Source organism: Harpia harpyja, chromosome 5 (assembly GCF_026419915.1).
Source record: "Harpia harpyja isolate bHarHar1 chromosome 5, bHarHar1 primary haplotype, whole genome shotgun sequence".
NCBI classification, from domain to species: domain Eukaryota; kingdom Metazoa; phylum Chordata; class Aves; order Accipitriformes; family Accipitridae; genus Harpia; species Harpia harpyja.
In genome coordinates this window covers 62,123,119-62,147,070 of record NC_068944.1, presented here as the reverse complement: position 1 = coordinate 62,147,070, position 23,952 = coordinate 62,123,119, and the positions used below count along the sequence as shown (strand labels likewise).

Here is a 23,952-nt window from a genome sequence, read left to right as displayed (position 1 = left end):
CCCATAATAGTCCATAGTCCAGAGGCAATAGTGTACTGAATCATGTGCATTACTGTATTATTTACTTTTTCACTATTAGAAAGAAAAAAATTATAATTAAGCACTTTTCACCAAGTCCCACAAAGGATAGCTTATATAAAGCAGTTCCCCCTATGTCAAGTGATACTTGCTTATAGAAGGATGTTGGTACATATTCAGCTTGAAAGCTTTTTCATTTTTCAGACATTTTAAATCATTCCTGCATAAGGAAATCATATGTTTAATCAGAAAATACACTACTTTCATTCTTCCATGCTTGAGATTTCTGAAAATGTTTTCCCAAATGTGCCAGGGAAATTGCCTCCAGCATATGGCAAAGCACACAAATTTTGAGGCTCGAGAGATGTTCTCTAAGAAACGCAGAAGCTCATGCAATGAAGGTGATAATAGTATGCTGAATACCAACACCAATGTTAATTCTTGCAAAAGGAAAATGATAGCATAATGCTGAAATAAAATAACAATTACATAAAACTGCTTCCCAAGTGAAGGACATCTGGGAATTCTTACTAAAACTGAAAAGGAAAGGTGGAGTAGATGGGAAAAGCAGACGTAATGTTTTTGCGTTTGGAGTAGAATGTGCTTTTCCTCCCATGTGGAAAGCTGACTGCTTTGGAAGGTATGATATTGTGGGTGCACAGCTCAGCACTGAGTTATAAACCAAAGTTTTATGGAATACAAGTTATTGAAAGGTTTTGTGCTTGCTCTTGATGAATAGCATGTTGCAGATGTTTATTTATTCACATTACTATCCATTAATTTGATCACACTGTCTTTCCCGGTTAATGAATCATCATGTAAGTAATTTGGATGAGATCAGTAATGTTGTATTATTTCACCTTATGCAGTAGAGTCATTAGGCCATAATGCAATTCAGCACTGTGAAATTATCAGGGTAAGTACCATTAAAAGCAGAATCATGCATATATCCTTGACCCAGTATTTTTAAATGTTCTTGTGTCTGGACATTTTTAATGAAAAATTCATATTATACCTGAGATGAGCATTAACCGAAGAGACCTTTTCTAATAAAAAGGACTTTGTTAGGTAGCCATCTGCTTCAGACCTTAAAAGTATGATTGTGTTTAGAAAAATGACTCTGAGAATACCATTTTATTATGCAAGAGCTGCATTTTTTATGTATTTCTGAGTCATATCATAAACACTGAGAAAAGTAAAACAGTTTTACTACTATTAGTTGTACACTTTTAATTATAAAATTTCTCTTGCTTAATATGTCAGCAGTGTTATTAGCTATATTCTGAATGCAGGATCCTTAAGTACAGTTTGATGTAAAGAGAAGGGATTACACTTCCATCCTGACATGGAGTGGAGATTTTATTTCAGCATTTTGATTAAAATATTTTGATTCACAATAAGACATGTTGTATTTCAGAATGCAATATATTTACTTTACATCTATTTATACATTACCACAAATTTACACTCTTGAGGGTATGAATACATATTAAAGAAAGCTATGCAATATAATAAAGCATGGCTAACTGAATAAGCTGTATCATATCCATACATAGTCTGAAAGATGTGCTGGTGCATCATGAAGCATTCATGAAAATACTTTAAAAGGAAGCTTGGATTAAGGATTTTAAATTTCACCTGATGTGTTGAGACATTGAGACTCATAAAGGGGTAAAGAGTTTGTGTTTTCTAAAGAAGATGTTTTTTGAAAGGATATGATTAGAACATTCAGAAAAGTAATTACAGCAATCTAGTCTTGACTAAACAAAGGCACTGCCTAACCACTACATATCCTACCTATTAAGCAGTATTCTCAACCTGCCAGTTGAGATTCACTATGAAATATAAAAAAGACCTCTGAAGAGTTTGGTAATGTCTTCCTGACATCCCAGAAGGCTGAGTATGACCCTTTGCTATCAAATACAGTAAGGACATTATTTCTATCAAGAAATGGTGGTGCTGCAAAACTAATTGTGATACAGATTTTGGAGGGAATAATGATTCAAACTTCTAAAGGAAAATTCTAAACCATAACACTTTCTAAATGAAAACTAAATTAAAGAATTAAGGCCCACCTTTCTTTTGTCAAAATGGCTAAAACAAACATTTAGAAAATAGGTACAGGGATATAGCTCTAACTTTGTAAACATGTTTTCTGTAAACAATGTTGTTAAGGAATCCTTCATACCAGCAATAATGGTGGAAACCAGGCTGAAATATCACTGTAAGAGACAGTGTGTCCTTTGAGAAAAAGAAGCAGGTAGTCAATGAAGTGATCCAATTGCATCAAACATTTGTACACCTAACAGGGCACTAGAGTGTCTCCCAATAGTAATTCTATATATAAATATATATATACCAACACATACATATACCAAGCATATGTGATATATATATAAAAATTGGAATTTTATGTTACCACTGATACACACGGAAGGAAATGTTTGTTACTCTGCCAGGTCATACAACAACTCTGAATGTTTCAGGTGCCACCTAGTGCCTAGTTCTCATGTGTCAAAGTCCATTTCATGAGGAGAAAACTGATTTTCTTTGTGCCCTTTTATGTCACTATCTAATGATATGTTCATGACACATCCCATACCCACATCTTATACTTTAAATTCCAGTTTTAAACCCTGACTGAGCTACTGTAGCACAAATAATTTTTTTTTTTTTTAAAAAAAACAAGTTGAGAAGTTCAACACACCAGAGGTTCTCTGCCTTCAATGTTAAGACACAATTTGTGAAGAAGGCCTGTGGTGGGGAAACCTTGGCTAATAAGTCAGATGTGAGGCATGGCTGATTAGCCATGGATATGTGTATGTATCCCCAGACTATATACTAGTGAGTTCAGATGACCTTTGCCAACAGGAAGAGATGTTGCATACTTTCTTTTTAAGACTAGCCAGTCTCTAGTTTATAATAATTTAAACCATAAATCTTTCAGATTAGCCTTTATAACAGTTTAAGAGTCAATTCACTAATTAGCAATGCCTATCCGTGCTCAAGTGTCAACTCTTACATTTCTTCTTAAGTCTCCTCAAGAAGTCCCAGTACTTTCCCACAAAAGGTGTTTTATTTCATTCTGTTCTCTGCTTTCAGTATTCTTATCATTTTGATTATAAAAACTCTGCATCTTCCTAATATTTGTGTTACGTCTTACAAAACGGAACCCTAATCTCAGTAGGAATCTAGATATGGCAGTACATCAAATATATAAAATTAATGAAATTTATTTGACTTATATATCTATTCTTGTCTGTGAAATTTGTGTGGAGACACTGTCTATATGATACCACACAACTTGTTTGTGCTATGACATCCTCCTTCAGTGGGTAAACTGTCTTTTCCTAAATTCAGTTAGCTTTTTATATCTTTGGTTAATGTAAATTCTCCATATAAGGACAGCCAGTGAGGAACAATGCAACATTTATAAAATACCTAGCATAAGGCAAAATAAGGTGAGGCACTGAGGCAACAGTGGCATGAAAATAAATAATACTATAAGATATTTCTTACCATAACAATTAAGAAATTGAAGATGAAATTCTTTTGTATAGCTCTAAAAGGCATAGTAAGAAATACATATTGCGGAAGGAATAGCTATATGGTGTAGGTTTTAGGACTATTTTTTATTTTAGATTGTCCTGGGCTCTGAAATAATCTTTGGTCTGTAATTACAACAGCCTCTTCCCAGCTGCCTACAGAACACAGCTATGCCAAAAAGGTGCTCAGAATCACTGCAGTCTAAATGGAACAATCCTGTTATGACTCATATATGGACATACTTATACAGCGATTGCATGGTAGGCAGGGTACATCTGTCTGGGCTTCATCCACCTGGAAAGCTGAACAACCACCACATGTGGCAGATACAGTACCTCAGGCTTTGGACTATACTGGTAGGGTTGAATACTTTCAGAACAGTATGGCTGGAGCAATCTCTGCAACACTAGCAACTCTACACCCATTCCAAAACTTCATGTAGTCTCCAGTGGTCTTTCTCAATCCATGCACTATGTGAATTTGCCTTCCAGCCACATGTGGGGTTTAACTGGTGTCCTCAGCAGCTGTACAGGAATTTACTGCAGATAAAACTTTAATCAAAGTCAAGTGGAATTTGGTAAAGGCAAATAAAGGTGGCTGGTGCTGTTAACTGTACAGCTCTCCTAGCTAACTATTTGGTCTTTAACTGTTTGTCATTCCCTTCAGGTAACACTTTAGAAGTGTGTCTGATGGGGAAATGTCAGATTTAACCATATCTACCGAAGCTTTCTGTTGATTTCACTTGGTGCTGGATTATACTGTCTTATGGTAAAATCAGTGACTGCCATTGTCTTTTTGCATGGTCTTTCAGCTCTATAGTGCTGTTCTGTGTCTTCTGCTGATTTAAACAGATAGTCCAAAAAGTGTATTGCATGTGAAGGGAATGTATTGCAAACCCTGGACCATTTCTTGTATTACGTTTGTCATGCTCACTGTATCAATGTTACTACAGTACTACAATTATCACTTGTTTCCTTCACTATCCAGGAGGGGTTTTTGCTGTACTTCTTGTTGCTGTTGGTCTCTTGCTTGTAGAAGAATTATATTAATGCAGTTCTAATTTACTTAATGCTGAAATGGGTTTGTTCCTATAAAAATAACACATGACTTTAATGCTATAAATAGAAACATTCTTGTGTACTTGCAAAGAAGGCAAATGCAGTGATTGTTTCAGTGTACTTAGAACCAAAATCAAGCTTAGTATAAAAATCTACATTTAAAATTCCCTCAGGACACAGTTTTAAAAGACTAATACTAATCAGTGGCTTTACTTCAGATAATCGAGTTCCTCTGTCATTTTTTTGGCATGAAAATAATTTCAAAGGGAAGAAAAAAGCAAAATGATGTAATTTATTAAAAAATAGGTAAGAAACTATGCAATGTAATTAGCTGTATTATCTTTAGTGAACGGTAGAGACCCTCAGTGAGGTTACTATTACAAAGATACTTCTCTATCAAGAAAGAGCGATTAAGAACAGGAGAAGAAAAAACATGTTTTACCTAGTTTTCCTTTAGAGAAAAAAAATTAAATCTTTCTCACGCTTCCTCTTGTCTACCTATTTATAGATAGATACCAGAATATGACAATCTCTTTTGATTGACCCACATAAAATGCAGAAAGCAAAAGAAAAACTTCAGAGAAGCTTTGGTTGTTAGACAAACTATTACTGCTGTAAACAAATGTGAATTTCAGAATAGTGACTCTTCATTCTGCACTTGTATCTTGAGGTGAGAGGTCTGTTGGAATCACAGAATAACCACTTTTATTGTTGAATTACTACAAAGGAAAGATCTGGACTTTGGGGGAGGTGATTTTTTTCATTTAATCTCTGTTTTATTAAACCTGTATTACTCATGGTAGATCTTTCAAAGCATTCATTTATAATGTCTGTTTCTTTGCTCTCTGAACCATACATATTTATGCAGTGAAATTGCCACTTAGGTATTAAGTTTTTCATTTTTTCCTTCACTGCACTGATACTGCCTCCTCCAAATTTTTCTTGTGGTTTCCCTGACTCTGTAAACTGAAGTGGGACAGGTATATGTATGTATATTTCAGAATGCACGTACGAAGACAATGGTATTTCTATATTCATCAGTTAATTCTTCTAGTCCCTTTTGGATCTAAACCTAGACATGCTTACTCATATATTAAGAGCAATGTGAATGAGAACAGAACAGAAAAGAAAGTACACAAAATATATGTTATGAGAAAAAAGGAAAATATTATGAGGTAGAAACTATGCGTCTAAGCTACTTTTTTAGTTTATAAAACCTTTGGAAAACTATGTGCAACTAAAATAAACCATTACAAGATTCGATGTAGGTGAACTGTGGACAACTGAATGTCAGGGTACTTAATATTGTTAGAAATGTATCATCTTTCCTAATATTTGGGACCCTTGGAATGTATAGCACTTTATTATACCCACACACATACTACATGCAGCACTTCTAAAGTCAGTCTTGAGTCTTCAATACCAAAGCATTCTCGCTTGTCAGTAAGACAAACTACATATGCGTTGCTTTTCCAAGGGTTATCTGTGTACAGCTGTGTTCTAGTATTTCCAGTTATGCTAAGTCCTGTCCCAAAAGACAACTGGAGTGGTCCCTAGAATGGCGTATTCCCTGGACCATACTCAGGTTTGTCTGGCAGAGGACTTACTTGTGTAGACACAAATGAACAAGCAGTCTAGGACCAGTGCCATGCAGTAATACAGGAAAATATCCAAACTGACAGTGTAGGGATACCAGGAGTATTCAATTTCAAAAGTAATGAATGAAATAAATATTAGCCTCTTGGGATATTTCAAAGGTTTTCAGTGAGTGAGTACTCATGAAGATATACATTTTATATCGACTGCGTTTCTCACTTTAGGTTGTGAAAAATGGGATCATAGTGATCTGTAATAGCTGTGAACAAAAACGGTGATAAAGATATGGATCAGCCCTTTAAAAAAAGGCAAAATTCTTTATGTTCTTAAATTTCTAATATAAGATTTAGTGTGTGAAGAACATTAATTTTCAGCAGAGAAAATACAAATAGTTTCCACTGAGCTGAATGCAACGTAATGATATCACAAATGCATTTTTTACTGGAATATTTGCAAATACTTGTTCTGAGTATTTGGACATCAAATTATAAATTTCATGCTTAAACAGTTTAGGGAGGACAGGTGCTACTCTTGATTTTATAAATAACATAAAAGAAAAAAGTCCTGACTTAAAATCTGAATAAAAAGAAAGTAAATTTGAAATTTCTATATCTGCTTAAGACTTGTTTCTCCTTGAGTGAATGCTGAGAAGGAGAGGCTCAACTTCTGCCAGCCTTTTTGAAACTATTGTCACAAAGAAATTATATTTAACGTGATTTAATTTGAATAGTTTATTAATTACTCTGTATAAGTAAGTGGCTAAATTTCTGCTAATTAAACTCTTTAAAGAGGTGTGTCCATTCCTGCTAAGCAGAACTCTGAAGCATATTTTACCCACAGTCTTTCAACAGAATTTCCATTGACATTAATAGTAATTAATGAAATAAAAACTTAATGAAATGCATTGAAGGGTATTTTGATCTCAGTGTTTTATCGACATGTAAAAAAAAAATAGAGGACAAATAAGTTCATATGTACCTTGCTTACAGGTGCAATATTGATTTTTAAAAGCATTTTGGGTTTGCACAAGCAAACAATGCACATGATTTCAGAGATAACTGACAATTAAATCTAGGACAAAGAAAATTCTTACTTGGAGAGAGATTGAAACAATTGGGACAGCTTGCTTTAAAAAGGAGATGAGTAACAATACACAATAAAAACGTAAAAAAGTAGGATAGTGTAAAAAAATTCAGTTATTTCAAAGTACATGAACAAGGAGAAGTTCAACCAAATTACAATGTGGCAAATTTAAAATGAAATACTTTTCCATGCTTCATATCATTACTGAATATCAGAATGTCACTGAAGTCAAGAATCTGTGCAGAGCTGAACAAAAATTACAATCTAGTTTGGCAATTCCTGTGTTCCCTGAGAGATGACAATCTCAAGGTAACAATCTGTAGCTTTAAATGGCAAAGAGTTGGTATTAGTGTCACATTCAGTTTGAAAATAAATGCTACCTATCAAAGACGACTAATGCAGTTACTTGGTGAATTACACCCCCCCCCCCAAAAATAATGCACTTGTATATGTTCAAAATGAAAATACTCACAGAAAAAACTAATGTATCTTAAATTGTACAATTTATTTTCTATTTTATTATCTGGAATCAGGAACAAAATGACTTGAAGGGTTAGAAGTAGCAACATGCTCACTAACCTCTTCCATAATATTAAAAAGTTAAAGGAAAATGCCAAGTAGTCTTTTTAGACAAGTTATATAGTATTGCAACTGGAAAATCAGTTTCGTTTTAGAAGGAGGTTGATTTTTAATTAGTGTTTTAAAATATAATATAATTTCATAAAAATATATTGCCTTCTGTGGGTAATTCTTGATGAGACAGCAGTAAGAGTAAAGTAAGCAGTTTTAGGCAGTGACTGTTAAAGGCATCACTAATCTTTATATTCTTCATTTCAAGGGACAGAGAATCTTTTTGTGACCTTTTTACAAAGCACTAAGAAATACAGGCTTCTGAAAGATTTCATCTTCTTGGAGAAGCTGCAAATAAAAAAACTGTGTACAGGCAGAGTTTTCAAGTTAATATAATATGATTTGTTAAGATAACCAAAATCCACAGGATGATATTCTTACCTCTATTTTGACATGCTATGATGATAAATAATAACTGGAGTGGCCTTGAAAACCTTTAAAGGATTTAAGAGAAATCCCTTTGAACAAATATGCAGGAGTCAACTGCAGTGTTGCCTTCTTTGTAAAGCTTGCAAGCAGATTTGAGAACAGGGGAATTTTGCTGGAGGACAGAACACTTAGCTTGATAAAGCAGTAGTAAGAATATCAACTGTTTAGGTGAGCTTTGAAGTGACCAAGATGAGACAGGCTATCTTTTTACTTCTGTGTTGTGTCCTTGTGCAAGGCAATGAAAGTCAAATCCAGATTGACAGAGTTTATTATGTAAGAGAAAGAAAGAAATAGCAGCAACATCAGCAACTAATCTGCATATTTAACATATTCACATCAAAACATGATTGGCACAGAAATCTTGCAGATGAACACATTGTTAGCATATATTTCATATATAGCATGTATATGTATAGACATGTATAGCATATATATGACTATACTGGATTCTTCCTTTTAATAACTGTTACATAGTTTTGTTTCATGGCTGGTATCAGAAATCTAATAATATATCCTAGTTCTTGGCAGTTCTTGGCATGGAAGTTTGACAATGTAGCATATCTCATGAGCCATATTGCTTGCTGAGGCGATCAGCGTTGCTGCAGGCGCGTTCCGCAGTGGAGCAGGGGATCACTGCATCCAGGAGGGGTTTCCTGAGGCAGGGAAAGCCCAGGAGAGCACAGAGACCTGCCAGGAGCCGGCAGCTCTCACGAGGGTGAGTGGCTGATGAGGCGTGGGCAGGGCCAGGAGTAACGGCAGCCACACCCCACTCCCACCAAGGGCAGCCCACCGGAGCGCTGCGACCAGAGCGGGCGAACAGGGCGTGGCACATCAGCCAGGGTGTGGCACCACGGTTTGCGTGGCAGTTTGCGCGCAGGAGGGCACCGCTTCAAAGGAGGGGCATTCCACTGGCCAAGTGGAGAGGCTTGAAGCCCACAAAGACTTGTGGTCAACGGTTCAATGTCCGAGCGGAGAGCAGTGACAAGGTGCATTCCTCGGGCGTCAGTATTGGGACTGGTGCTGTTTAACATCTTTGTCAAGAGATATGGGCAGTGGGATTGCGTGTACCCTTAGCAAGTTTGCTGATGACACCACGCTGTGTGGTGTGGTTGACACGCTGGAGGGAAGGGATGCCATCCAGAGGGACCTTGAGAGGCTTGATGGGTGGGGCTGTTTGAACCTCATGAAGTTCAACAAGGCCAAGTGCAAGGTCCTGCACATGTGTTGGGGCATTCCAAGCACAAATACAGGCTGGGCGATAAGTGGATTGAGAGCAGCCCTGTGGAGAAGGACTTGGGGATATTAGTGGATGAAAAACTAAATATGATCCAGCAATGTGCACTTGTAGCCCAGAAAGCCAACCATATCCTGGGCTGCATCAAAAGAAGTGTAACCAGCAGGTCAAGGGAAATGATTCTCCCCCTCCAGTCCGCTCTCATGACACCCCACCTGGAGTACTGCGTTCAGCTCTGGGGCCTTCAACATAAGAGAGACATGGACTTGCTTGCATGGGTCCAGAGGAGGGCCACAAAGATGATCAGGGGGCTGGAGCACCTCCCCTGTCAGCGTAGGCTGGGAGAGTTGAGGTTTTTTGGCCTGGAGAAGAGAAGGCTCCAGGGAAACCTTATAGCGGCCTTTCAGTACCTAAAGTGGGCCTATAGGAAAGATCGGGAGGAACTCTTTAACTGGGATTGTAGTGATAGGACAAGGGGTAATGGTTTTCAATTAAAAGAGGGTAGACTGAGATTAGATGTAAGGAAGAAGTTCTTCACTGTGAGGGTGGTGAGGCACTGGAACAGGTTGCCCAGAGAGGTTGTGGATGCCCCATCATTGGAAGTGTTCAAGGCCAGGTTGGATGGGGCTTTGAGCAACCTGGTCTAGTGGAAGGTGTCCCTGCCCATGGCAGGTGGGTTGGAACTAAATGATCTTTAAGGTCCCTTCCAACCCAACCCATTCTATGATTCTATTCTATGATATTTATATATGTTAATATATATGTGTGTGTGCCTGTGTACACATACTCATGAGCACATCGGGGATGCAGAAGAATAATTCAGTTATATGGAACTCAGAAAAAGAAATTAAGACAATACATATATACCCTTCTGTTCTTCCATCTTGTTTCCTTAATTTGTAGATTAGGGAAACTTGCTATGAATCCAAGTACAGGTTTACCTGATCTGTCTGTTCCCTGTTACCACTAGGCTGGTAAGTGTACTTGGTACAAGCTTTGAATAGCTCAGGATGAGATTATGAAACCTCTTTTGCTCATATTTGTACAAAATCTATCTTTTTATGTCCATTAAGTAAAGGACTTTAGCAGTAAATGATGGGAAATGTTGTAATCGAGCTATTTATGATGCTGAAACATCAGTCAAAAGTTGAGTGTGAGTACCACCTAGTAAAAATGAACTCTAATTAATGTCCTCAGAGATCAAACTAACAGCAGAGCTGTGACTCATTTTGCATTCTTAGTGGTTTAAAGCTCTGCATTAGAGTAGAAGTCACCCAGATCTATGGTATTCCATATGCTTACATTAACCAATCTTTTGCTCAGAAATCTGTTACCCACAGTATCTCATCACTTTTGACTCATTATCTAAAATCTGTTAAATCATTCAACAGCTTCCTGATCATGCTTAAGCTTATGTTTGTTAAAACTTTCTCCTAGTGTTCTGTCTTGAGTAGTTTTATTTATTCTTCCAAATTTGACTGATTCGAATCTGATGTTCTTTCATGTCTGCATTAGTTTTGTTTATTGTTTTGCATTTGTGTAACTTGAGTCAGAAATATATCAAGTTCCTTTGTTTCCTCTTCCTATGTAGTGAGTTCTTTGTTATCAAATAAGAAAAATATATGAATATATCTACAGCTGGAGCTTAAGGAAAACCTCTTGCTCATTTTCCTATAATATTCTACCTTTGGATATGTGGGTACATAAGCAGACACTTAATAGACTGTCAGTAATGGCTTTTCAGTGTTAAGAGTTGTATAACATCCATGAAAACACATTATCTGCCTAAAGTTGCCATAATTTATGTGTTCTATATTCTTCAGCAAAATGCAGTATTGATTTATAAAAACACTATAAGTAATAAAAATATGTCTTCTCCAGAATTACAGAGTAGTTCCTGTGGCAATCCAGGAGTTCCACCAAAGGGTATCTTGTACGGTACAAGATTTGATGTTGGTGACAAAATCCGATACAGCTGTGTAACTGGATATATTTTGGATGGCCACCCTCAGCTTACTTGCATAGCAAACTCTGTGAATACGGCATCATGGGACTTCCCCGTTCCTATCTGTAGAGGTAAGAAAAATGCTACAGTAACGTTCTCAAATATATCCATTATATTTATTAGTATGAACAACTTTAAATCTCTATTTTAATTATTAACTTTTAGACTGTGATTAAAGAAAAGCCTTTTTGAATATTTTGATCTCTTGCTCACATATATGATGTATCTCAGCATATGCACCTACTAATTTTTAAGTCAATACCCTATTAAAATGATATTTCTCATTTATTTAAAAATGTATGTAATGAAATAAGAACTATAAACCTAGTAATAAGTAGGATATAAGTGTGTGTGTTCAACACATTTACAACTATGGGAATGTAATTTTGGGATCCATTAATACTTCTGACTTTTTGTCAAGTAGTATCTTGGATACTGAGCAAACAGAAGTTTGAAACTACCAAAACAATTGAGTTAGAGGGACTTCCCCTCATTATCAGTCAGATTTGATATCTTAAGATTTCTATATAGCATATCCCTTGTATTCTAACAAATACTGCAGGTCAAATCCTTTTCCCTTGCTCACATTAGAAATACAGCAGTAGTTGGGAATCCTGTTTTATGGGTAAATCTTATTTTCTGAGAGTATTAGAGAGAAATAATGTTTGCAGAGTAATGGAAGGAGCTAAGCTGGTAAAATGGAGAAATTATCACTGCTATACACAACCAAATGCAATAAAGATAGTATTTTGATGAAACACTGTTATGTCAGGCAAGCTTGAGGTCCTTTACTGGATTCACAGGTTAACTTTACAAAATGTAACATTTATATTTGTCTAAAAAATGTGATGCAGTCTTGCAGGGCCTACAAAAACATTCCAACTGAAATTAGCATTCTGATAAATTTCTGATTAAAAAAAAAAAATCAAAATTCAGTTGGGTTAAAACCTAGTTAACCAGTACCAAAAAAAAGTAGTTATATATGGGAAATGTGTATCACTGGAAATACCATTCTATTGTTTCCTATTCTTAGCTTAGAGTTATTTAATATGTTTATCCATGATCTTGAAGAAAATACAAAGTTATTACTGATAATACTATTTTCTAGTAAAATTACTTACAACTCCTGAATCTTCCCCTCAAACTTCCCAGAAAAAATGCTAGCTAATAATGAAGAAGATACACAATCAAGGCACAAACCCAGATTTTGTTTGTGGAGATGATCATAAAAAAGATTTGATGAGAATATGTTAACTTGCACAAAACTTACGTTTGTAACAAAGTAGAAGGCTAATGGACTACACTGTAGACCATTGTTCAAATTCTTGATCTGCCAATTTTGAAATGAATTGGTATAAAAAATTGTACTCTTAAATGAGGAAGATGAGAGACTTGAACCTGATGCTTCCACTTGCCAGTCAGTCATCACAGTCAGTGTTACACATGCTTTCTTTTGATACATTTTTCAGTAGAACTTTAGATAGATTTTGTTTTTATTCCAAAGGGATGTGAAAATACACAGTGTAAATTTGAACTGGAATGATAAGCTCCCAAAGTAGTCTTATAGTTAAACATAACTCTATTGTGTAAGTAGAAGACTATCACATAAGAATATAAAAAACATATTTCATTTTATTCATGATTAAAGAGGTCATTATCTGAATAGTGTCAGTCTCTAGGGCAAATAGTTGACAAATTGGAAAGGATTCAGAAAAAGAGGAAACAAGCTCTGTTAGATTTCAAAATTGTTATTTTGTCTAGAGACTGAAGGAACTCAAACTTTTCAGTGCATGTGAAAGAGGATGAAGAGGTGACTTGATTTACTGCAGAAACTCATTCAGAAGGAAAACATTTTTTGGAGAAGACAGTTCTCTAATCAATAGCAGTGAAGAATCTAAGGGGTAAAAGCTTGACAAATAAAAAATAAAAAAACCCCAAGGTACACATTTTAATAGTGGTGATTACAAATTACTGAAACATAACCTAGGAATGTGACAGATTCTTGATTTAAGTTTTAACATCAGGCATAATGGCTTAAAGGCTTAATGCACCAAATTAGCGTTAAGGTATTTTTTGTCGATGTTCAATAAAAAATTTAACTAATTATTTTCAACGGTTCCTTCTATACGTCTATGTCTGATATCAGAAACATCTAACTTTACGTTTAATACAGAGACCTTTGTGGTTCAATTCTAATGAATTTGTCCTAATTTTGTCTAATGCAATTATCCAACACAGAATTCTGCAGACGGTTGCTAAAGGTGATTATCCACTAATGAGCTTCTTATCTCTTTCTCTATGTTTGCCATGGAGACTCTCTTTGATTAAACACTCATCTTTAAAGAGTTCCTCTGATAAATGTCTTATTGTTCCCTACCTATGGTCATTATATCTAAAACAGAGAATCCTGAGAAAACAAGTGGTGTATAATTTTGAGAGTATATGTGTAAGAATTAATTTTTCTCAACACTAAACAACTTGACTACTGGGTTTTGGTAGATGGCTAGGTCTCTTCCAGACATGCATATACTAGTTGTTCATTTTAATATAATTGGTTGGATTGCGGAAATATATGTGCTGACCTAGGAAATGTCATTGTCTGATTTGTTGGAAAAAAGCCCCAAGAATAGCACAAAAGTATGCTTTATTCAATATTAATTTGGGGGGTTTTGTTTGTTTGTTTTTACCTATAGGAAATAAATTGAACAAAGCTCTGAACTTACAGCATGCTTAGATGTCAGCAGAGTTAAGCTCATACATGTCTTTAGACCATCTGTGTGTAAATGTCATTGTCATCTGCCTCTTGTAACTCAGAACAAGTAAATTTGGGGAGTAATTTTTTTTTTTTTTGACCATTCCTTTTACATTGCCTTCACTTTGAATGAAGAGATCAGGAGGAGGTCATGCTTGTGTTTTAGCAATGTAATTCTTACAGATTGATGTCTCAATGAGGGGAATCTCATTGGAATCAACAGTGCTTTGTACTGCCACAAGCATCCATACGTGAGACTATATTGCATCCTTATGGTTTAAATTTGGTGCATAACACTAATATTTGTATTTTTTTAAAAGTTACACATTTTTGGGCCAAATTTTTTTCATGAAGAAAAGAGTTATTCCTCAAATGGCTTCCTTTTGCTTTACTAGTTTCCATAGGATTGTATTGCAAAATCGGGGCATATACCTAACAATTGCTTTATTTCATATCCTGTATGTCAGGGAACATAGTTTGAATAAACAAAGTTTTTCACCTGTCATTTACATGCTGTGACATTCATTAAAATACTGTAATTTTTATTAGATTTACTAGAAGTGCAAAAATACCTTAATTAAAAGAAAACTAAATTGGATTTATTGTGTTGTGGTCAATTACACTGTGCACAACCCATGAGTAATTTTTAAATAAAGTCTTCCCTGACAAATTAATTTTGATAAGGTTGTTTTCAACAGTGAAACATGACAGCAGCTTTATCATATCACCTATTCCTGAGATAACATTGCAGCTTGCAGTTTCCCCATAATGCAGCAAGATAGAATAATTTACTGAGGCTAATAAATAAGGTTACATTTATACATAATATTGTCATTCTATAAAGGTTATAATAATTAGACACTTTCATAATCAAGGAAGTATTCTAACTTTTATATTTTTAAAGCTTTTCCTATTCCAGGGTAAAATGGATATTGTAAGATTCTTCATTCTAAAACTGGGGATTTTTTTTAGAATTCAGAAATTTCAAAACTAGAATATAGTTTTATTTGTATTCCTAGAAGTTCTATTAAAATATTTTCACCATTTTCTGTACATATAGCTACAAAATATTTGTCACTATAAACCTTCTGTTCATAATTTTTAACAAGAGGCTTTGTTTTTCCACTTGTTTGAATTGACATGCATTTTGGTCAAACAAGTGCACAACCCACTGACTGTAGGTACTTTTTTTACATGGACAAAATGCATTTCTGCTTTTTTGGCTATTTATCTGGGAGGATATTGAGTTATTTTTCCATATTTTGTCATGACAGGTAAAAGACTAAAGCGGTTGTTACTAAATTCCAAGTCTGGGAATTCTGTAATTCCCCTGCAACATATATTTATGTATATATAAAGAGATGTTTATTTCTACCTATCTGTATAGACGTATACTTAATTTCTTCTTCTTCAGTGGATTTATTCCAAATAAACTGGATTAAGATATTTATAAGCTCATATTTTAAAAACTGGTGTCAAATTTGAATATTAGAATATTCAGCTTAGTGTTGAAGTATTTTGCTATTTCCTGTGTGCAGAACCCACCAGAGAGGAAAATTGGTTAATTGCAAGTCATTGGTATAATTCTGTGACTACACAGACACATGACTATACAGTATTTCAAATACATGCTGTAAGTTTTGAAATAAAAGTATACCTAAGAGTCTTGTAGGCCCTCCAGTACACTTTCTTGAAGGGGTATATCTGTTTATATAAGGCCTATAATAGTATGGAATTTTGAAAAAAAAAAGGGAAAAAAAAAAACTTCATATAACTACCAAGAAGTATTCATATAACAATGTAAGTATTTCACAGACAGATTTGGTTGCAGGTAGGTAAATGATTTTATGACAGTGTGGCAAATAGAACCTACTAATATAAGCAGTAAATAAGCTGACTCTGCCTTTGTGTCTTTGTTGTAAGCTGGGCTTTGTAGGCTGTGGAGAGAACAAAGCAGGAGATAAAGTCAAAGTACTGCACTTGATGCCATGCAGTGCATTAACTAGTGGATCTGACAATATACACAGAGGAAAGTGAAGTGCAATAACTTAAAAGCAGGAATAAATTACATCTCATGGGGAATAAGCATTTTTTTGTCTGAAGCCAGTTCTTATATACAAGCAGTTGTTGCTGCTTATTCTTGGGAAAAGCCCCAGTATAACTGTGTGAGACGACTGGATTAAAAACATCTTGGATTATTTAAAGAAAGTTAAAAAGAAAACCAACAAAAACATTTTGTAGAATGATGTATTTGTATATAAGACAAGAAGATGACATGACACTAATGAATGAACAATTTTTCAGAGATTGCTTCACAGATCCTTTTTGGGACAATATAAATCAGTGGCTTAGAATGGCCAACACTTATGGTTGGTATATTAAAAAATGTAAATGGTCTACAAATGGCAACGATGCTTCCCTAAAATTAGGGAAGTTAATTAAAATTTGGGGAGGGCGGGGAGAAATTATGGAAAAGGTCTACCATTTTATTGAAATAGTAGTATAATATATATGTGTGTTTTCAAGTAGAATGCTGTGTGCTTTCAACCAGGGTCCAGAAGCTCTGCAAAATAATACCCTGAATGACTTTTTTTATGAAGAAAGTTACATTACTTTTTGTTGTCTTGAATTTTTGCAATAAAAGAACTTTGAGTGTTTTAGTAATCTTAAAAATGTGTAATTTTTAGAATCAAACTTTTCCCTCTGTGAAAAGCATTGAAATTGCTCTCTAGTATATCCTACCATACTTGTATTTTCCCATTATATTAGAGTTATTCTCAGGATAGTATCTGGTTCTCATTATCAGTCAGGGACATTTCACATAAATACACAGTCTACTTATGTGAACAAATATATCTGAGCCTGAAGAATAGGAAATCCCCACATGAATTTTAACCTGTGATCAGATCCATGGATTTCTTATTTTTCAAAGTAGTGGTGAAACTTCACTGAATTATTTGAAGCTACTCTAAATCATTACTGATGTGTTGTAAAGTAGGAAATTGGTACAGAAATATAGATGTTTATTATATTAGAATTATCATATATTCCTAGCACTAATGCTAAAATATACTAGTTTTACTGTGCTAATAATAACAATATTAGCCTTACTAATATATATGGTGTCTGTTAAATGGAACTCACTGAAAATATACAAGCAATAATAATGATCTAACATAGTACGCATTCCTTAACCAAACAATATTATTTGTGAGAGTTCTGATTGGTTTTAATACATTAGATTCATGTCCAAAACCTGTGTTTGTTCATTTATGATAATGATGGCCACATAACTAAGTTCTTACGATGGGTGGAGAACTGGAAGTACCTGTTGTGCACACCTGTGAAAACTTAGTGTGCAATGATGTGCTACTGTAGTAGTGATGATACTTTAAAAAAAAAATCATTACTAATTTTCAGAAAGCAAACTTCGTATGGAAACTTTTTAATACAAAGAATTTAATTTTATTAGTTTTTTTTAAATCAGGATTTAAATGTTCAAAAGGTGATTAAAAGATATACAGAAGATTGGGATATAGTTAACAGATATGAAGCAATCCAAAACATCTTAAAATGTTTTCCTTGTCCTTTCATTAGAAATGTATATATCTAGGTCAGAATATTTATCAGAATATCAGAATCACTCTTTCATTTGGTTTACATAGTTTGGCTTTGCACATCCTCATGGGATTTCAGGAATTCCTATCAGTAGTGAGGAGACTTGTCCTAAGACCCATTGGAAATTTACATTAGCACTGTGCAAACCCTCAACTGGTGTGATATAGTCCAGAATAAAAAGGTATTTGGAACAAAGTAAGTAGCATTCACCAGTGCAGTAACCGTCTTTTAATTTGAAAAAACAGGCCTCTTAAATTACATCTCCAAGCAGTATATAGAGGACTGGGGAAAGCAGCAGAACTGAACCATTTCTAAATAAATTAAATTATGTTTAGAAGAAGAAAGAAAGTATATGTAATTATTCCAGAAAGAGAACATTTGCAGACAGTTGTAGTTCACACAAAAGTAAGGAAAAGACAGACATAACAATGCATTATCTTGCTACTTTTCACGGAAAAAGTACCAATAAGATCAAATTTAATAACAGAAGATTGTTATAACAACTGATACAGGCAATGAAGATGAAAAAAGAATGACCAGATTTTAAATTCAAGAAATCTAACCCAGTACTGAACAAAATAAAACTTCTTGAATATGAAAATGTTTGAGCCCACAGTTGTGTTCAAGGCTGGTAATTAGGATGTCTTACAACAAGTGGGGGTGGTTAATGAAAAGCTTGAAACATTGTTTTTATCTCCTGTTTTCTCAAGAGTTTTCTTGAGCAAGGACAAAGGACATAAAAGTAAATGATGCATTGACCATATTCACATATACTATTGAAATTATGTTGCAAAATTGTCACTGAGGACAACATAAAAGTGAGAATTATACCTGCAATTGAAAGGGGAAAAGATTACTCTGAAGGGTCAAGATGAGTGAATGGGAAGGAGAAACTTGGAAAAGTAAAATACTGGTTTAGGATGGTAACTGACAATTTGAAAAGTTTGCTTTGGTAGTATGTACAGTGCAGTCATCAAAACACAATACTAGAGGTGTTAATTCCAGCAAAGCCCCAGTCTTTCACATGTGATTTAAAACTAATTTCTAATCAAGTTTATTTGTTAGAAACCCCTGAAGACAATTTTAAGAGGAGAGGTGTTAAATGTATATAACTCTAGCTCGATTCCAGTTTGGGCTAGTAAATTCTGTTTATGCTAGGTAATTGTTTCCTTATAACATCTTACATTCTTCTTAGGTTCATTTTCTATGTGGCATGCCTGGACTAATCCTTTCTAGTGATGAGTTAGCATAATATTTGTAAAATAATCTGAGATACTTTGAAAGTAATTACTGGTAAATCCCAGGTTCATTAACTCACTTTACTAAACTGCTTAATCCAAAAAGCTTTTGCTGCCATAGGCTTTTAAATAGACTAGTATATTTTCCTCAGATTATTGAAATTATGGCTTGATAAAAATTTCTGTATCTCTCACTTTCTGCCTAAAATTAGAATTTACCTGTGTATAAATGGAAATTGTGAAAATATTGTTCAGTATTTAAGTAACACTTTGCAAACCCTGATTTATAACTCAGTCGTAATTAAATCTGGAAGGCAGAAGTCATAACAAATTATTTTCCTGAGAAGTTTTTAAAGCCCTTCAGATATTACTCCAAGAGAACAACTGATTGCCAGTCGTGTTTTTTGCAGGCAAAAGATTTCATTGCTAAAATTCTAGCATGACATTTTAGCATTCTTCAAGACTGCATCTTTATTAACCGAAAGAATGATTATTGATTTGCCTATGGAACATGAATCTTGCTCTTCAGCATTAATTAATCTTCTTGTTCTCAGCATTGGCAGGAATATTGCTGGTTTATTCAAATACTAAGACAGCATTGTCTCTGTCCTGTCAGATGGATTTCAGATTGGTAGCCTGTTTTTAAAGAGAAAATATTTAAAATTGTTCACTGATGAAGGAGTCTGAAGATGGTTCAGTTGTGTTACAAAATAAATTTAGAATTTCACAAAATTTAGTCATCTTTTTATTCAGCTCTGCAAATTCAGAGTTAAAAACAATCTATAAATACAATGCTATAAATTGGGTTGACACTGGAAGGGCATTTAAATGTAATAGAAGCTGTAGCAGAGTTTTGTTACATGTGTATGAAAGATTCCATTGTATTTAAGGTGGCCAAGAAAGGCCCGGCAGCACGGACTTAATCTCTTATAGAACTGACTGTAATGAACATATAGGTAAGAGGTCTGCCTTGTTAACTCATTTATCTTGTATGATGGCCTTCTGAGTTTTGTTCGGGATGAAACCTTTGATAGTAGATCTGTACAAATTTAGCACATAACATTTCTTTCACATTTCAGTCAATTAGTGGAACTGACCTTATTTCACCAGAACAGAGCAGTTTATGGGCCAAAGTTCTCTTTGCTGCTCTACATCATTGTCACGACCCGGGCTGGACAGACCAGGGAGTCGTGTTGAATTTGGAAATCCCTCAGGCTAAATTACAGTGAAACGACACCAAAGGATCAGTTAAACATTTTCTTCATGACAGAAGCAAACTGAACTTGGGAGGCATAACAAGAGGTGGTGGGGTCTCTCACAACAGGAATTGGCATGAAACTACCTTAGTAAATGGTGTAACCCGTGGTAACCAGATACAACAATTCAGGGAATAAGGAGAGCCCTCCGTTTGAGTCACGAGGTTCTGAGCAGACCCCCTTGCTTTCTAGACTCCTCCTCAGAGAGGAGCCTAGGGGTGGCTGGATCCACTCCTAGTCCCAGATTTGGTCAATGGTTTTATGTCTTAAAGGAATGAGGTCTAGGGGTTATGGAAAAGGAAAAAGAAAGAAGAGAACAAGACAGAGAGAGAAAAAGGGAGAAAGATTTCACTGGTCCTGGGTCCAGCGTTGGTCCAGTCAGCTGAGGGGTCCAATTCCGATCGGCTTGCGCACCTGGGGCTTCAGTTTGTGCCCTTTTATCATCCCTGCCCATCCTTTGGGCAGGCACTCGAACTCATAAGGCTAATTAGGTGTAACCTTCGGGAAATGGGTCGGTGGGCTTAGGGGTCCTTTGGGGAGTAACTTCCCCTTCCCTGCAGATGTGACCATTGTTTGATCTTTGTACCAGAACAGCGTATCAGAACAGTACATCAGAACAGGGAGCTGTGCACCCTCTGGCACGCCCTCCCCACCCTGTTGCTGATGTCTGTGCTGATGGTTGCTCAGCGGCTGCTTTTCACGTTGGTTCCTTGCTGGGCAGGGTTCCTTGTTATGCTTTTCACGTTGGTTCCTTGCTGGGCAGGGTTCCTTGTTATGCAGAGGTCGTCTTTAAGCAGAACTTGCCTCACCACAGTGTTTGAGACATCAACTCTTTCAGTCTCTCACAGTCATAAAGTTGATTTTGGGTTCTCCTAAGACTGTCTGGGAGGGTGTAAAAAAACTTTAACTGTGAGAATTTAGGATCACTAGTTGCTTCATCAGTTTAATCTTCCCAATACTCTTAACACTGGATGGTATTTTACACTTCAAAGAAACTTCTCGCTGTACAGTTTTCGTTGATTCTTTCCATGTCAGAGTTCCATCCTGTCTTTCATTTTAAATGTTTGATGTTATGTCCCAACATTATATATTTTGCATATTATCTATTACTTTTTTTCCCATATCATTGTAAGTATGTATATTTGCGGTGGGTTGACCCTGGCTGGATGCCAGGTGCCCACCAAAGCCGGTCGGTCTATCACTCCCTCCCTCAGCTGGACAGGGGAGAGAAAATATAACAAAGGACTTGTGGGTCAAGATAAGGACAGGGAGAGATCACTCAACCAATTACTATCACAGGCAAAACAGACTTGACTTGGGAAAATTAACTTAATTTATTACCAATCAAATCAGAGTAGGGCAATAAGAAATAAAACCAAATCTCAGAACACCTTCCCTTCACCCCTCCCTTCTTCCCTGGCACAGCTTCACTCCCGGATTCTCTACCTAACCCCCTCAGCGGCCCAGGGGGATGGGGAATGGGGTTTACGGTCAGTTCATCACACATTGTCTCTGCTGCTTCATCCTCTTCAGGGGCAGGACTCATCACACTCTTCCCCTGCCCCAGTGTGGGGTCCCTCCCATGGGAGACAGTCCTCCACAAACTTCTCCAATGTAAGTCCCTTCCATGGGGTGCAGTTCTTCATGAACTGCTCCAGTGTGGGTCCCCCACAGGGTCACAAGTCCTGCCAGAAAACCTGCTCCAGCATGGGCTCCTCTCTCCACGGGTCCACAGGTCCTGCCAGAAAACCTGCTCCAGCATGGGCTCCTCTCTCCACGGGTCCACAGGTCCTGCCAGGAACCTGCTCCAGCGTGGGCTTCCCACAGGGTCACAGCCTCCTTCGGGCACCCACCTGCTCTGGCGTGTGGTCCTCCCCGGGCTGCAGGTGGATATCTGCTCCACCGTGGACCTCCATGGACTGCAGGGGATCAGCCTGCCTCACCATGGTCTCCCCCATGGGCTGCAGGGGAATCTCTGCTCTGGTACCTGGAGCACCTCCTCCCCCTCCTTCTTCACTGACCTGGGTGTCTGCAGGGTTGTTTCTCTTACATGTTCTCACTCCTCTCTCCGGCTGCAGTTTCTGTGCTGCAGCAACTTTTTTTCCCCCTTCTTAAGTATCTTATCCCAGAGGCACTACCACTATCACTGATGGGCTCGGCCTTGGCCAGCAGCAGGTCCGTCTTGGAGCCAGCTGGCATTGGCTCTGTCGGACATAGGGGAAGCTTCTAGCAGCTTCTTACAGAAGCCACCCCTGCAACCCCCCCCCCCTACCAAAACCTTGCCACACAAACCCAGTACAATATTTTAAATTTTTGTATCTATGTCTTAGAACTTTTTGAAACTCTTTAAAGTATAATGAAAAAAAAAAGTCTTTGTTTTTGAGACCTGCTAGTTCCCAGATTTCTCTTCTTGAGTAAACCATGAGGTAAAAAGAAACCTTGTTCAATATCAATGCTTCATACAAAGTAATCAAACTGAAAAGAAAAGAACTTTAAACTAGGAGCCACAGGAAACTGACATTCTGACCCACATTTAAGTCAGGTAGCAGTGGACAGGGGTCAAAAGCAAAGGGTGCAGAGTGATAGAAATATGGGAGACTTCAGAAATGACAAAGCAGGATGAAGGGACATCTGCCTCAAGTGAGCTTGGGATACAAGCAGGAGGAACTGCAGCTCCACATGTAGTCATGGAACAGTGATGCTGTTGGAGTAACTGAGACATGGTGGGACAGCTCACATGGCTGGAGTGTGGTAAAGGATGGGTACAAACTCCTCAGGAGAGACAGGCAGAGAAGATGATATGGTGGCATCTGTGTGCAGGAGCAGCTGGGATGTATGGATCTGCTGTTGGGGATGCAGAATGGGCTGGTTGAGAGCTTATGGATCAGGATCAGAGAACAATAGAACAATTGGAGAACTCACGTTGGGAGTCTGTTACACACCACTGGATAAGTGTGAGGAAATGTGTGAAGAGTTCTTTAAACAGCTGAAGGAAGTCTCTATTTCACAGACTGTAGTTCTCATGGGACTTTATCCTTCCTGATATATGTTTAAAAGGCAATATGGTAGGATGCAAACAGTAAAGATTTCAGAAGGTCTTAAAGAATCTATACCCACCTTTCACAGGAAGATTTATTCCCAGTAGGCATTTGTCCAGATAGTCCTTTAAAAACCTTCCCATTTTCCAAAGGTAGTGGTTTCCCATATTTTATTTTTAATATTATTAGAAATGGTTTTTATCTTTTATTCCACATTAATTTTTCTTGCTAAAATTTAAGCATGCTATCTTTTTCCTGTATATAGCTTTGTACCTGTGCACATTAGAAACCAATTATCTTCTTCTTTGCAACTTCATTTTACTTGTTTAGTTTTGGTCTTCCCTTCCATAACTACAATAATCCTAATGCACTCTTCCTTCACAAGTCATGTTTTTCAGACCACTAGTAATTTTTGTTCATTTCCTCTAGATTGTTTTTAATTTATCCATGC

General features: G+C 36.4%; 1 protein-coding gene across 1 annotated transcript in view; it reads left to right on the top strand.

The window, feature by feature from the left end:
* The window catches only part of CSMD3 (CUB and Sushi multiple domains 3), a 767,625-nt gene that overhangs the window by 157,862 nt on the left and 585,811 nt on the right, over positions 1-23,952 (top strand). The window contains exon 4 of the mRNA XM_052787755.1: positions 11,476-11,670. Coding sequence (XP_052643715.1) covers positions 11,476-11,670 — 195 coding nt within the window. The remainder of the gene's footprint in view (positions 1-11,475; positions 11,671-23,952) is intronic.